Raw genomic sequence first — 15,298 nt, forward strand, 5'->3', positions numbered from 1 at the left:
CACTATGCGTGCTATAATTCTGAATGTAACGTTTCTTAATTAGAATTCTTAGAAGAACCATGTGTGAGTGTTGTTTTTTTTTTTTTAAACAAAATGCAAGTGTGATGATAAAGGAGCGTGGCTGAAGGCCACCCATTGTAGCGGCTGCATGTGAGGCTGTTCCCACCAGTTTAATGTAGTCTTTAGTGCGGGAGTTTGAAAAGCCCAGCCTTTGGAAGCGTATTTCCCAATGTGGCACACAACTGCCTTTTAAGGCTTTCCCCAAAGAGGCTTTCCAAGTAGCGTCTCCAACAATGGCGGTTTCAGTAGAAGTAGGGATGTAACAACGTTGAAGGCTCAGTGTTTATTTAGGTTCCTACATCCTGTTTGAAAATGTCTTAAAATTTAAAAAAAAGACAGTTTATAATGTATTTCTGACAGATGTTTCTTCTATTCCACAGATATGATTTAACACACAACTAATAGTTGTAAATAAAATTGAGGTTTTACTAAAAATCTTAATTGTAGTATTTTTCAAATTCTAACAAGGAAATTTTTTCCATAAAGGAGATGTTTTTCTCGAAAGAACACAGCTTGTGAACAAACACTTCAGCAGCAGATGACATGCTAATTTACATGTTTGACAGGATCTAGGGGACAAACTTTTAAGCATCTCAGTGAGGAATCCCATAGATTAGGCTAACTGATGTGGAAAGCCACATCCCATGAAAACAAGCATGCTTCCTGACTGCATGCACTGTGATCAGCCACCTCCTGCTCCTGCTCCTGCTCCCTCACCTCCCGCTCTGTGATGGACTTCCCTTCAAACTGTGAGCCAAAGCCAGCCCTTTCTTCCATAGGCTGCTTTGGCCAGATACTTTGCTGCAATGAAGAGGAAAGTAAATAATACACCTATCTTTTCCTATTCACATTTTATGATACCAAAACAACAACAAAATACCTATTATTTGCCCCAACTCACTACTATTATGTGGAGAATGGGCCTGGGCAATCATGCTCACTTTATAGGGAAGGAAAATGGACACTCAAAGTGAGTGATCACAACAGTAACAAGAGGAAGTGATGCCCATAGATCCCTCACCCCATCACCACCACAGATTGACATCCTCATGGCCTGCTCCTATGTCGGGCACAATGCAAAGCATTCACCTCTCAGCCAATTTCTTCAATAACCTGAGAAAGACAGTGGTTTCTATTATCTCTAACTGACAGCTAAAGACACTGAAATTCAAAGAGGTCATTTACCTTGTCCCTCAGTAGTGGAACCAAGATGTAAATTTGGATAGTCTGACATGTCCGGCACATCCAATTGTCTGTCCCCTCCTATCACTATCCCTACCATACATTTTCCCTAATTTCATTCTCTCAAGAATTCAACCCCCAACTATATGCTGAGGTTGACACTTCAGTCACCTCTCTCCTATAGTCTCATTTGAATTTCAGAATATTTACAATTGCCTCTACCACCTGATACCCAACATGGGTCATACACTAAAATGTATAGAATAAGCTATGCAAATTTAGAGAAAGCAATGTTATTTAAGTTTAGGGAAAATGTGAGAGTGGGGAGAAAACAAGATAATTAAACAGCATAGGGTTTATTTCTGAGGGAATAAAAATATTCTAAAACTAGATATGTTGACGGCTATAAAAATCTGTAAATAAACTAAAAACCTGAACTGTACAACATAAACTGCTTAATTGTACCATGTAAATTATAGCTCAATAAAGCTATTTTAAAATAACAAAAAATGTTACACAGTTAACAGTGTGGCTACAATTAAAATGTGTCCAAATGCACAGCCTACCTTACTCCACTACTCCCACAGAAAAGGTCCTACAGACCCCAGTCCTTATAACTCAACTTTGAAGTGAATCATTTAACTGCAATTCAGTTGCATTCAGACAAGGTGATGTAAGTGATAAAAACCTAAGTTTAATTTGTTTCAAAAGAGACAAAACCTACCTGAATTAACACTGCAGAGTGTGTTAAAGCATCATTCAGCATCGTGAGCACGTTTGACGTAGGAACTACCCCAGGATCATGGCCCCAAGACGTTATAAGTAACCGATCATAACCCTGTTGGGAAGATGAGTAACACATGAAATGGCACTTTGAGAGAAGGGAAAAATTAAGAAAGTGACCTAATACTGCATGGCAATTTCTGTTTCCCTCCCAAAATAGCTCATGTTGCCTATCTAACCTATATGAGGCCCTGGGTTCAATCCTTAACAGAACAGAATGTGACACAAGAGGAGAAAGCCTCCCACACTTACCTGGAATATATCTGGCAATTTCCGAAGTCTTGTACCTTTGGACAACAAAAGAGATGGTGGTCCTTGTCCAGTGACATGGTAAATATACAATTTAAACCAGACAGAACTGACTTCTGGGATAGCTGGTCCAATATGCTATAACCATAAAATAGGTAAGATAAATCTATAATACTTATCTAAAGAGTCAAATTTCACAAATGATCAATATAATCTTCTAAGTAATAAATGCTTCGTGCACATTTAAATTGTTAATCTTATGAAGATAAACACTAATGAATCCAGTGAGATAGTTTTATCTTTACACTGGGATTAAGAGGACTCTGGGGCAGACTGCCTAGGTCTGAGTCTAGGCGTCATACCTTCAGCTACATCACATCACCTTAACAAAATTTCTTCAACTCTGTGCCTCATCTGCTCCATGTACAAAAGCACAAGAAAGTATGTACCAGATCCCACCATTTACCTGCAAATTTCATGATTTCCTTGTTTTTTATTGCTGAGTAATATTCCATTGTGTAGATATACCACAATTTCTGCATCCATTCCTCCACCGAGGGGCATCTGAGCTGTTTCCAGCTTCTGGCTATTACAAATAAGGCTGCTACAAACACGGTTGAGCAAATGTCCTTATTGTGTACTTGAGACTCTTTTGGGTATATGCCTAGGAGTGGTATGGCTGGATCTTGAAGAAGTACTATTCCTAGTTGTCTGAGAAAGCACCAGATCACTTTCCAGAGTGGTTGTACAAGTTTACATTCCCACCAGCAGTGGAGGAGGGTTCCCCTTTCTCCACAACCTTTCCAGCATGTGTTGTCTCTTGAGTTTTTGATCTTAGCCATTCTGATGGGTGAAATCTTAGGGTCGTTTTAATTTGCATTTCCCTGAGTGAGCTATCCCAGAAGCAGAAAGATGCACACAGTATATACTCACTCATATAGACATATAATATAGGATTAACCTACTAAAATCTGTACACCTAAAGAACTAATCGAGAGGGAGGACTCTTGCTAAAATGCTCAATTCCTATCCAGAAAGGCAAAGAGGATGGACATCAGAAGAAGGAGAAAAGAGGGAACAAGTCAGGAGCCTGACACAGAGAACCTCTGAAAGGCTATGCCCTGCAGACTATCAATGCAGATGCTGAGACTTATGGGCAACCTTTGGGCAGAGTGCAGGGAATCTTAGGAAAGAAGTGGGAAACAGTAAGATCTGGACAGGACAGGAACTCCACAAGGAGAGCAACAGAACCAAAAAACATGAGCAGAGGGGTCTTTCCTGAGACTGATACTCCAACCAAGGACTATGCATGGAGATAACCTAAGACCCCTACACAGATGTAGCCCATGGCAGTTCAGTATCCATGTGGGTTCCATTGTAATAGGAACAGGGACTGTCTCTGACATGAACTGATTGGCCTGCTCTTTAATTACCTCCCCCTGAGGAGGAAGCAGCATTACCAGGCCATAGAAGAAGACACTGCAGCCACTCCTGATGAGACCTAATTGACTAGGATCAGAAGGAAGGAAAACAAAACCTCCCCTATCAGTGGACTTGGGGAAGGCCATGCATGCACAGGGTGGAGGAAGGAAGGGACTGGGACGGGAGGAGGGAGGGAACCACGGGGGGATACAAAGTGAATAAAGTGTAATTAATAAAGAATAAAAAAAAGTATGTACACAAAGATGCTGTAAGGTTACTTAAAAGGCTGAAAATATTGCCTGAGTACAGTAGCAATCATTACAATCATCAATCACATGTTATTTTTCAAAAGATGATGTCCCCTCTTCATTTTCTCATTTGTGCACGGTTCACAGATTTCTACTGTTCAAATACACTGAGTTAAATGAGAGGGATGTAAAGAATTATACAAAAGGCTGATTACAAAGCAAATCTAGCACTATTCCTGTTAACACAAGACCAAAATACTGGCATAGGGATGAGTGATCTGAGGCAACTAGAGCACACAGGTAGCAAAAATGAATTTTTGTTACTAAAATCTCTTCCTCCCTTCTCTCCCACCAAGACCTGCACACATTCAGGAATCCAGGCAGGATGGACCACTACACAGCAGTATAATCTCCGCTCTCTGAAAAAGGTACATCTTCCTTGCAAGTATACAGACACGTATCTAATTTATTCTTCAAAAGCTAAAGACCTGGAGTCATTTTGACAAATTTTATGGTAATCAAGCTCTCGCTTGAAAAGTCCATCTTTTCTTCTCAGCTAACTTAGCTATCTAATATGTCACAAGTTACTTAATGATAAACAAGCTAAATATACCAATCACATGTTACAACTTGAATGCGACACCATCTTACAAGAGAAAACACACCTGTTTCCTTAATAAAATGAGTATATTCCCACCTGGATCCTCCAAATAAGTCATTACCTGAGGGGTACAGCTGCTGACTGGCCGGATTTCATTGGTAAGAGGCGCCATAGAAACAAGCAGCGTGTAGTTTTTGTTCAGAACTCTGCTGCAAGTCGCCGGGTCCAAACCAAGAAGGCTTTCGCAGCGTAAGAGATCCAGGGGAAAACCTGAGTTACAATTAAGCACATATAGAATTGAGCATGTGACACAAAAATGTTGAAGATGAACTGTTGATCACTGCCTTAAGACTTATTATTTTTTCCTTAATTGAAAATATTCTTTTTTTTCACATACTATTAGTTTCCACTCCTTCTACTCCTTCCATTTTCTCCCTAACCCCCCTCCCATCTAGGATCCACTCCCTTTGTCTTTCATTAGAAAAGGACAGGCAGCCGGCTGTGGTGGCTCACACCTGTAATCCCAGCACACAGGGAGGCAGAGGCATGTGGATCTCCATGAATTCGAGGTCAGCCTGGTCTACAAAGTGAGTCCAGGACAGCCAAGACTACACAGAGAAACCCCATCTCAAAAAACAAAACAACAACAACAAAATGAACAAGCTTCTAAGGGATAATAATAAAATATAATAAAACAAAAACTATCACTTCGAATTGAACAAAACAAAAAGAGACCAAGAGAAGACAAAAGATTCGGAGACACACTTCATTTACACACTCAAGAAACCCATAAAAACACTAAATTGCAAGCTATATTGTATATGCAGAGCTCCTGTGCATTCGTAGGCCCTGTGCATGCTGCATCAAGACATAGTTTTAAAGGTACGATAACTCCTAAGGATACCAAAGACACAGAGACCACCAAGGCAGCTCTAAGATTTAAAGCTAAAGTTTCAGGTCTAGAAAGAAAGCTGTCTTCTAGTGGAGCAATGGTTCTTCACTCTCTTTAAGAGGCATGCTTGCTCATTCCATTCCCATCCCAAGCCACTCTGCAGTGGATTCTGACAGCTTAAGTATTAAGGAAAGTTCTGACCTTCCCTCCCAAGACTGCCATCTGTAGAGGAAGGTTTTCAACCTATGGGGCACAACCCTTTGGAGCGCTTGGCTGATCCTTTCATAGGGGTCGGCTAAGACCATCAGGAAACACAAATATTCACATCATGATTTATAACAGTAGCAAAATTACAATTATGAAGTACAATGAAAATAATTTTGTGGTTGGGGTCACAACATGAGAAACTGTATTAAATCATCACAGCATTAGGAAGGCTGAGAACTATTGCTCTAGGAAAAAAAAAAATCGCGGCCCAGATCTGATTCTAGCATAAAGGTAAGCATTCCTGTTAGAAATTTGTGCCCTAAACTGCTGGCCCATAAAGCAAGGACTCAGCATTTTAAGCAACCACAACCCTAAGCCCTCTAGAAAATATCAAATACTGTTGTTCTCTAGGGCCAGAAAGATGGCTATGCAGGTAATGAACAACACCTGTTGTACAAGCCTGACTACCCGAGTCTGATCCCCAGAACCCACACAACTGACTCCTGAAAAAAGCTGTCCTCTGACCTCCATGTGTACAACTGACACAGTCTTGGTCTCTCTCTCTCTCTCTCTCTCTCTCTCTCTCTCTCTCTCTCTCTCAAAAAACAAACAAACAAAACCTCCTATTGCTCTCTAAAGGAGATGTTTAAGACTGAAACTAACTTAAGAGATCAGTAGGCCATGTTCCCCTTCAAAAAAGAATGCATCTAAGGAAGTATATAGCCTACTGAATGAACCAAGATGCTCCCAGCATAGCTAGCACCAGATTCCTGGCCTCCTAGGAGAGCTTTATAAGTACAGATTAAGATTAGCTTTTGCTGTTTTGCTACAAAATAAGGCATTGTTGAGGGCAAAATGGAGTCACGTTACACGGAGACAGAAACTAGTTTGAAGGTAAAGCGAGACAACTAGAGCACAAAAATAATTGAGATGGTAATGACTACAAATCACTGAAAAAACTGTTCAATACGGAGGTATTGATAAAGTAGAGAACAGATTAGTTTGCATCCACTGTAGCTGAGAAAGAGCCACTGCTGATGCTAAATCTCAGGGAAACACTTGATGAGAAGTAGGATATCTTGAATTATCTCCTCTTAGCTGAGGAGAAAAAAAATAGCAGTATCATGAAGAAACTGGGCAACACATCTACTGGGTGACCAAATTAACAGCACCAGCAAGAGGTGGATGAACAGCACATAAGTCTAGACACCAAATCCTCAGGAAAACAGAGCATCACTTGTCTGCTTTCCTACACAAGAATAAGCCACAGCCTATTTGTAAGGAAACAGCGTGCACCCCTAAGACGAGAACTATTCCATGAAAAGCAACAAAAGTGGGATATAGTGCTCTTTAAAAAGAAGAATGGCATTAAAAACAAGCAAACAAGAATTTGTTACAGAATGAAGATGATAGAAGAAACACGATTAAGTACAATACTGTCCCTAGCCTGGATCCCATACTTGAAGAGGAAAGAAAGTACTGTGAAGGATATTAACATTACTGATCAGTGACGGGGTGGACACAGACATGACAGAAGGTCACAAGAGCTCCATTTCTAATAAGCCCTGCTAAGGCCAGAATAAACAATTTATTCCCAAATTCTGGGCTGGGAGATTGTTTTCATTCTTGCAGTTTTAGAATCCTATTCTGGAGCCTAAAGTCTGTGATCTAGTGGAGGGGACAGTGTATTAACAGGAGGAACAGTACCTGGCCACACCAGGTAAATATCCGGGCTAGAGAGTACAGGGTCAGCAGAAATACCCTCTACCAAGGACACTGCCAGAGCAGAGGCTGCGGTCTGAAGTCATGAAGTCAGTCAGTAGGTGGCTTATGAGAGGAAAGAAGTGAGCGGACACCTTTCTAAACACCAAAAAGATTTACACAGTACAGTGAGAAGCTGTACAAAAGACACTACTGAGAAAATCCAATAAAAACTTCAGTCTTGGTATTTAGAAAAGATTTTGCTAAAAAGAATTAGGGAGCATGAAGCATGGCTGCAACAGAGGAGTGACTATACAGGACAGAAACACCCCAAGTGGGAAATGGCATGAAGAGAAAGGATGCAGAACAGTAGGCCAGAGAATATTCTACTCTAAGGTGTCGATCAACATGAACTTTGGGACCCTGGAATCAGCAAAGAATCCTACCTACAGTTTGATTAACAAGCATCTTGTGTTGACTGCTCAGATGAGAGGCAATTCAGGCAATCATTTATGAGGCAAACAGAGAACTCAGGGAATCTGTTTCCGTCTTGTCAGACACGAACAGGAATGGAACACATAAATCTCATGTCAGTTGTGTGAAAAAGGGTGGTCCTTAAAGCAGGCCATTTTCTAAAACACAAATGGATGAGGGGCCTCCTAACCTTAGGGCAAAAGGCAGTGTAACCAATGTCAACCATAAAATATACTTAATGTACATTTGGACAGGGAACTATAAAAGCTAGAGTTCACAGCGAACAGTACACTTTCTAAGATTTTTTACAATCATGATTGCTCGTCTTTAAGTGTAGATTAATTTCCAAATCTTTCCAAAGTACAAGGCTACCAAATTACAAATAGTGAGTTTTATGTCTAATTTATATTGCTCACAATGGTAAGGTGTCTTTTTTTTTTTAACTGAAAATAGATATTTTTCATATAATATATTCCGATTAGTTTGTTCTCCCTACCTACCCAAATCTACATCTTTCCTTTCCTCTCTCTCTCATTACTACACAACAAGCATCTTGTGATAATAAAATAAAATAAAAACAAACTGGAATAGGATGAAACAAACTAAAAGAAGCAAAAATACAAGAAACACATATAGACACAGAGAAACACATGCTCACACACATAGAAAACCCACAGAAATATAACACTGGAAACCATAATACGTATGCAAAAGACCTGTAAAAGGAGATAGCTAGATGATGGACAGAGAGAAAGATAAGACAGATACAGTGTCTAGACAAAGGATGATTAAGGTGAGGAACCTCCAAAAATGCTAGAGTTCATTTAAACTAAAACGTTAAGTCCAACGGCTTCTTAAATAAACACTCCGATAGCCTATTACAGTCCTAAGCAGATTGAAATATAACAAACATTAGCAGTACAGGAGAAGAGGGGAAGAAAAGAAGGTAAGAAACAGCTGACAGGAACATTCAGAGAGCAGGCTTCTAGCTATTAAGTACTGGCTGCTAGCTACAAAAATGTCTGAAAGCATGTGCGGATGAAATGAGGAGCACAGTCTGCTTAAAGTATTAGAAATCTAGAGTCATATTCATGTCTTCACAATCAAGTACATTTTCATACCATAACTGGGCTGGTCTGGCTGAGAAGTCTGGGCAACAAGATCTTTATTATGACGCAGAAAGAGAATTGTGTTCCTCAGAGTAAGCGCATGATCAAAGTATCTCTGTGCTTCTCCTTCACCAGTGCTCTGGACCTAAACCAAGAGAAAACATTTTTTAAAAATATCACTCTCCGGGCCCTGCACCTTGCCTGGGCAGCACAGTAGAGCTGACCCTGGGGGTTGGGGTGAGTGTAAATCAGCCCTAAGGGGTGAGCATCAGAGAGCTGGCCCCACCACTTGTCTGTTCAGCGGTGCCATAGGTTAGGTAGAGATGGCCCACACCCCCCATACTCCCCAACCTACCACCCCCACTGCCATCTACGGGAGGCAGAAAAGCTGGCTCCAGGTCATCAGAGCAGAAGAGCTAGTCCTGCTCCTCACCTGCTGCAGCTCTTGGGAGAACAGGCCCTGCACCTCACCTGGGCAGCAGAGTAGAGCTGACCCTGATGACAGAAACAATAATTGAGCCAGCCCCGAGGGTGTGAGCATAGGAGAGCTGGCCCTGCAACTTATCTGCCATGCAGCAGCATGGGCAACAGAGAAATGTTCTCCCCTGTCATCTTCGACAGGAAGGAGAGCTGGCCTTGAGCTCATGAGAGACCAGACCCCACACCTTATGAAGGCAGCATAATAGATGGTGAGAAATAAGGGGGATGGGGATGGGGGGGGGTCTTTCCCTTACCTACAACACTACCCAGGAGACAAGAGGCAGGGCTGAGCCCTGTGCTTATGCCCTCAGGGCTGGCCACCTGCAAACCCTGCATCTGCTCATTCACTGTGGGTATGTCTAAACTGCAGCACAGGATAAGATGGGGTAGTGCAGAGACAAGAAGGAACAGGAGTATCCCAAAGACCCAGGACAATGAGCACATCGGCAGAACTGCCATAGCATGTAGTAAGAAAGGTTCCAGACATGTCACCCTGGTGCACTGACCTTCTCTAGTTCTATAAGAAAGCTGTCCAGAGACTCATCTGAGAGTTTGCCTACTTCAAACATGGTGACTGCATGGCTTTTCAAGTTCTGCAAAAAGAAGTACAATATTAAAGCTGTGGTTTCCCACTTTTATGCTAACAACATTTACTATGCTTTCTAATATACTTAAACTAAAAGATGGGCAACATGAGCTGATGGTTCTTCCAACTACCACAGCAATCCTCACTGGAACCTCACTGTTAGGAGAAAGCTAAAACAGACTTGGCTGCTTTTAGGATTAGTTCTGAACTTAAAGATGCTTACAAATCACTGAATGATTTATATCTCATCTTTACTATAAACATCATTATATTCAAACAAGCATTTGACTTACTGGTGAAAGATTTCCCATCATTAAGAACGCAGTAAGAGTGGAGTCAAATAAGAATGCAATACGCTTTGTATACCCAGTGGACAGACTCAAACTGCTTACACTGGCGGTGTCAGCTGAAAAAGATTAGAATATAAAATCAAGTCAATGAAAACCTTCTTTGCTCAGCTTCTGAAATAAGTCTTCTGCTTCAGCTTTATCTGATAGCCAAACAAACTTAATTACTACAAGCACTACTGTGGTCTTACGACATCCATGATTTTTTGAGTCAGGGTCTCACTATGGCTCAGACTGGCCTTGAATTCCAATCGGCCTGCATCTCCAGCACTAAGCTTATAGGTGTGCACTACCGGCAGAGGAGGGGAACATTTTCTCTTTAATTTTAAGAGACTTTTACAGTTGTGTTGATATGCTAGTTAGTTTGTCAACTCGACAAGAGCCGGCGTCATTGTGGAAGGGGAAACCTCAACTGAGAAAAGGTCTTAATAAGACTGCCCTGAAGCCAGGTCAGTGTGCACTTGCTTGAGTAATGACTGATAAGCGAGGGCCCAACTCACTGTAGTTGGTAACACCCCTGAGCAGATATCCTAGGAAGTATAAGAAACATGGCTGAACATGAGCCTGGGGAATAAACCAGTAAGCAGCATTCCTCAGAGGTCTTTACTTGAATTTCTGCCTGCAGATACCTGCTTGAGTTTCTGCCCTGGCTTCCCTTCAGGATGGACCATAAGCTGTCAGCTGAAATAAACCCTTTCCTCCTCAAGTCGCTTTTGGTCATGGTGTTTTATCAGAGCAACAGAAAAGTAAACTAGCACAGTTAATTTCCTTGAAAACCAGAAATAAAACTTCTTGATGATCATCAGAGTAGCACTACCAACAGGCCTATGTTCCTCATATGTGGCCGAGTGACAGAAGAGGAGAAAGGCTATCCCAGATTCCTATTACCCACAACTTTAAACCTTGTATGTCTCTCTTTGGGCTTAGCCTGCACTTTCTCTTAACTAAAATGGCCTTTCCTCAATGGCCAGTGAACTCACAGGCACTGTCACCACATCCTCTTCCTGAAGGTAAAGGTTGGGTTTTTTGTTTGTTTGCCCCAAACAGAACTGCTTATGGTTTTTGGGCCATACTCCCTCCCTTCTCCCTCAACTTAGTTTCTAACAGGCAAGTGCCATATTCTTATTTATCTTACACCTTCAAGGCTTTGCATAGTGTTCACAATATTGGTAAGGACTCAGACTGCATACTAAATAGAAGCCTAGAGTAGAGATAAAAAGGAGCTGTAGGGCTGTCTGGACAGATGCAGACCAGTAGAGAGACTTTGAGTTAAACTAAGTTGTTGCTAACCTGGATCTTCTTGACTATTTGTATCAGTGTCAGTAGCCGAGGAAGCTTCTTGCACAGGACTCCTACTTTCCCCGCCATCCCATGATAAGAGCATCTTCTGTGGGTCTAGAGTGCTCCTAGTAATGAAGAGTACATGCATTTTTTTAGAAATCACATAAATAATCTCAAATGAACATAAGCTACTAAAATTGGTACTCTTAACTATGAACAATCCACCAGAACATAGGCCAATGCAAAAGTGTGAGACTGAGATGAGTTCTCAAGTTGTTCTGGTCAACATAAAAAGAATGACTAAACTCAAGCACAGGCTCCAGGGAATCCAAGTTCTTCTAACTTCTACATTTTATAAAACATTAAATGTACTTTTTTCCTAAACAAAGAGTTTTTGGTTTTCATCAGATTATACAGAGGATCCACCGCACCCAGATGACCAAGACACTGGTATACAGAATTCACCTAAACTGGCAAGGTGAATAAAGAAACTTTCTACATGTAGGAATTCTTTTCAAAAGGAAACTGTGTCATACTGGACAAATGAATTACTTTAATCTGTTCACAGATGGAACATTCTTCCATGATGAATGAAGTTGATCCAGGTTTATTACTTGTCCCTTCTTATGGGCAAAGCCCAACCGGCAATACATTGAAACAGCATTCTGAAAAGAATGGAAGGAAAATTACCATTAACACAGACAACACATTATTTTAGAGAAGAAAAAAATACTGCACAAGACAAAGCTTCTTTGATGTGCAAGCATTTCCATACCTTACCTACACAACAGCCTGGGCAGGACTGCCATCCCCTAAATCCTCTTCTAATGAGGCTAGAGCTGCAGCTTTATTTAACAAGATACTGACCAGCTGCCTCCTGCTGCCCACACTAATGTGAGTGCTCTAGCCCATTCCACCTAGTGGAAAACAGACTCAGGGCTTCTCATCTTGCCCTTTCTCTCTGTGCAACCATCCCTTTACCATGAAGATTGTCCTGAGCACCCAGGATCCGTAATGTATCAAGATAAAAACTAGCAAATTCCACCCAGTACTTACATTACAGAAGGTTAAAAAAAAAAAAAAAAAAATCATACCTTCACCAGCGATAAGTCTATCTCAAGGACATTTGCAAGCTAGAAAAAAAAAAAAAAACCTGAAAATTACCAATCCATTCTCAGAATTATCAGTACATCCTTTCAAAAATGTTTTTGACACTCTTACCTCTGCGACATTAGTGTGCTCATCTATTGACACAAATATCTTATAAAGTAGGGTTTCAAAATAGTCACCTTGTACCCGATTCATTACAAAACCTTCCAGAGGAGGAACTGAAATAAACCAGATAGACTTTTCTCAGCACTAAAGTTTTCATAAAACAACAAAGTATAACTCAAATGTTTCTGCAAAGACAAAAATCTTTCAGAGACTCCACAGCAACAGCAACCTTTCAAACGTTCCTACAGTCAAAGCCATGCACATCATCTACACAGAGCTGTCTAAAGGTTCACATGAAACTCTCCATTACTGAGGCAAAGGAAATACAGACAGTGCAGACTTGTTGAAAACATAAAAGAGGGAAAGGTTTGTGATATAAGTCCTTTTGGTGCCTACAGGCCAAGAAAGTGAGCAGCAGACGGAGCCTAGCAGCTATAAAAGCAAGCATCTGTCTGCAGCACCCTACTGCCAACTGCTGAGGGAAGCACAGCAGAACATATCCCTACAATGAGGAAACCATCCATTCAGCCTCCTCTGTTCTCCCCAACAAATGAAGAGCTACCTACAAAGCCGGGTATGGCAGCACACATGAGGCAGAGGCTAGAGGATGAACAATTTAAAGCCAGCCTCAGCTATATACAAGTTTGAGGCAGCTTGGGCTGTGTTAGAACCTTAGAACAAACAGGTGCTGATGTAAGTCAATGTTCAAATAGTCAGCAGTAAAAACAGACTGAAATGAACAAATCCATTACTAATCTAACTTTTGAGTAAATCTCAAATCAGTCAGCTTATCAGATAAGAATAGGGACTAGAATAAATCTTTCCCAATAGGGAGGAAATTCCCAAGTGAGGAAACCACTACCATCATTTCTGTCTCCAAGGACTCATTTCCTGTGAAGTCTGAAAATTTAAACTATTGTTCTACTTGTTATACCATCAACTTCAAATCTAGATTAAAACTAAGCTAGTGTTTCACTTCCTTTTTAATTCTTTCCAAACTTAACACAGAGTTCATGGGGTCCACAGTGCATTACTGGGCTGAAATGAATCTCACTAACATATGCTAACTCAAAGAAAGGTCAAGACTTGCTACAGCCTGATGACCTCTCATGACACAACACTGATAAGAGGAAGTATTTCTGGAGTCAGCCATCCACCATCTATTTCTCAAGTTCAAGTCATTCTCAGGAATTTGACTTTATACTCTTTCTCACAAATACTGTTTCAGTATGATTTTTAAAATCATAAGCAACAATAGCTAAACAACACCAGAAAACTTGCTTAATACAAACACCTAACTATAAGTTGGTACTTCTACAAAATTTAAAACTTAAAAAAAGTGATTTCATTTGGGATTGTAAGAAATTTATCCTGAAGTTCTATTTTAATATAGTATATCAAAATAACATTTAAAATGTAATAGTAATAATAAAACCACAATGAATTAAACATAAAAATAAAAATGCTCTTCTTTAAAAAAAAAAAAATCTTAACCAGGCATGGTAGTGCACGCCTATAATCCTAGCACCCAGGGAGGCAGAGGCAGGTGGATGGCTGTAAGTTCAAGCCCAGCCTGTTCCAGGATAGCCAAGGCTACACAGAGAAACCCTCTTAAAACTAAAACAAAAATCTTAATATCTAAAATTACAAAATGATTTGTATTAAATGTATTAGGCTGGTAGCATTTAACTTCAAGCAGTCATTCAAAATATAGTGCAAAATGTCAGCCCAGACTTACCAGCTATACAACTGTCATCTGATATGGGCACATCCAGATAAATAAAGCCTTTGTTATACAAACCTACAAAAGCAAAAGCATCGATTTTAGACAGCACACGTGTTTAAACAACAGTGTTTCTAACAGCCTGACCACTAGCCTTCTGAATGCTACATGAAGAAAAGAAACTAATACAGAGAAAACTAACGACATTTTGTAAATCTTGATTTCCTAGGTATTTTCAGAACTACAATCTACAAATCTCTTACCAGTCATTTGTACAGGTCTGTAATTACATCCACAACAGAAAAGAAAAGACTAAGATCACATTTCAAACAACATGACTTAGAAAATAGATCAATTTGGACCAGTAAAGTAACTGGTATTAATTATAAACTGTTTAAAACAAGTTTTTTCTTAACAAAGACAGTAGCACTTACTGTGTACCACATTGTAGTCTAGTGACCCAGAGAGCTGGGGACCTGCGTCGATGATCTTATCAATAGTGCCTTTCTCAGGAAAAGTGCATATCTAAGAAAAAGGAAATGTTTTTAATAACTCTGTCCTAATTAACTAATTTCCAAGTCTCCTAAGATGTAGTCACATTGGAATCCATAACTGATAACACGTATGGAATGAATGTTAACACTTCCCATTTATCACCTTAGAATTTAAATAAAACTGTGCACATAACCATCATTTAAACTGCCAATCTATGGTGCCAACAGTTTAGATAACAAATTA

At 40.3% G+C, this 15,298-nt stretch overlaps 1 protein-coding gene across 1 annotated transcript in view; it reads right to left on the minus strand.

Annotated features, from left to right (window-relative positions):
* Positions 1-15,298, minus strand: part of Fam91a1 (family with sequence similarity 91 member A1) — a 41,259-nt gene that overhangs the window by 14,732 nt on the left and 11,229 nt on the right. The window contains exons 7-18 of the mRNA XM_021643728.2: positions 14,995-15,085; positions 14,576-14,638; positions 12,844-12,950; positions 12,717-12,755; positions 12,175-12,287; positions 11,632-11,747; positions 10,288-10,400; positions 9,915-10,001; positions 8,941-9,073; positions 4,667-4,815; positions 2,278-2,412; positions 1,967-2,080 (exon numbers count right to left, since the gene is read on the minus strand). Of these exons, the coding sequence (XP_021499403.1) occupies positions 1,967-2,080; positions 2,278-2,412; positions 4,667-4,815; positions 8,941-9,073; positions 9,915-10,001; positions 10,288-10,400; positions 11,632-11,747; positions 12,175-12,287; positions 12,717-12,755; positions 12,844-12,950; positions 14,576-14,638; positions 14,995-15,085 (1,260 nt within the window). The remainder of the gene's footprint in view (positions 1-1,966; positions 2,081-2,277; positions 2,413-4,666; positions 4,816-8,940; positions 9,074-9,914; positions 10,002-10,287; positions 10,401-11,631; positions 11,748-12,174; positions 12,288-12,716; positions 12,756-12,843; positions 12,951-14,575; positions 14,639-14,994; positions 15,086-15,298) is intronic.

Source organism: Meriones unguiculatus, chromosome 8 (assembly GCF_030254825.1).
Source record: "Meriones unguiculatus strain TT.TT164.6M chromosome 8, Bangor_MerUng_6.1, whole genome shotgun sequence".
NCBI classification, from domain to species: domain Eukaryota; kingdom Metazoa; phylum Chordata; class Mammalia; order Rodentia; family Muridae; genus Meriones; species Meriones unguiculatus.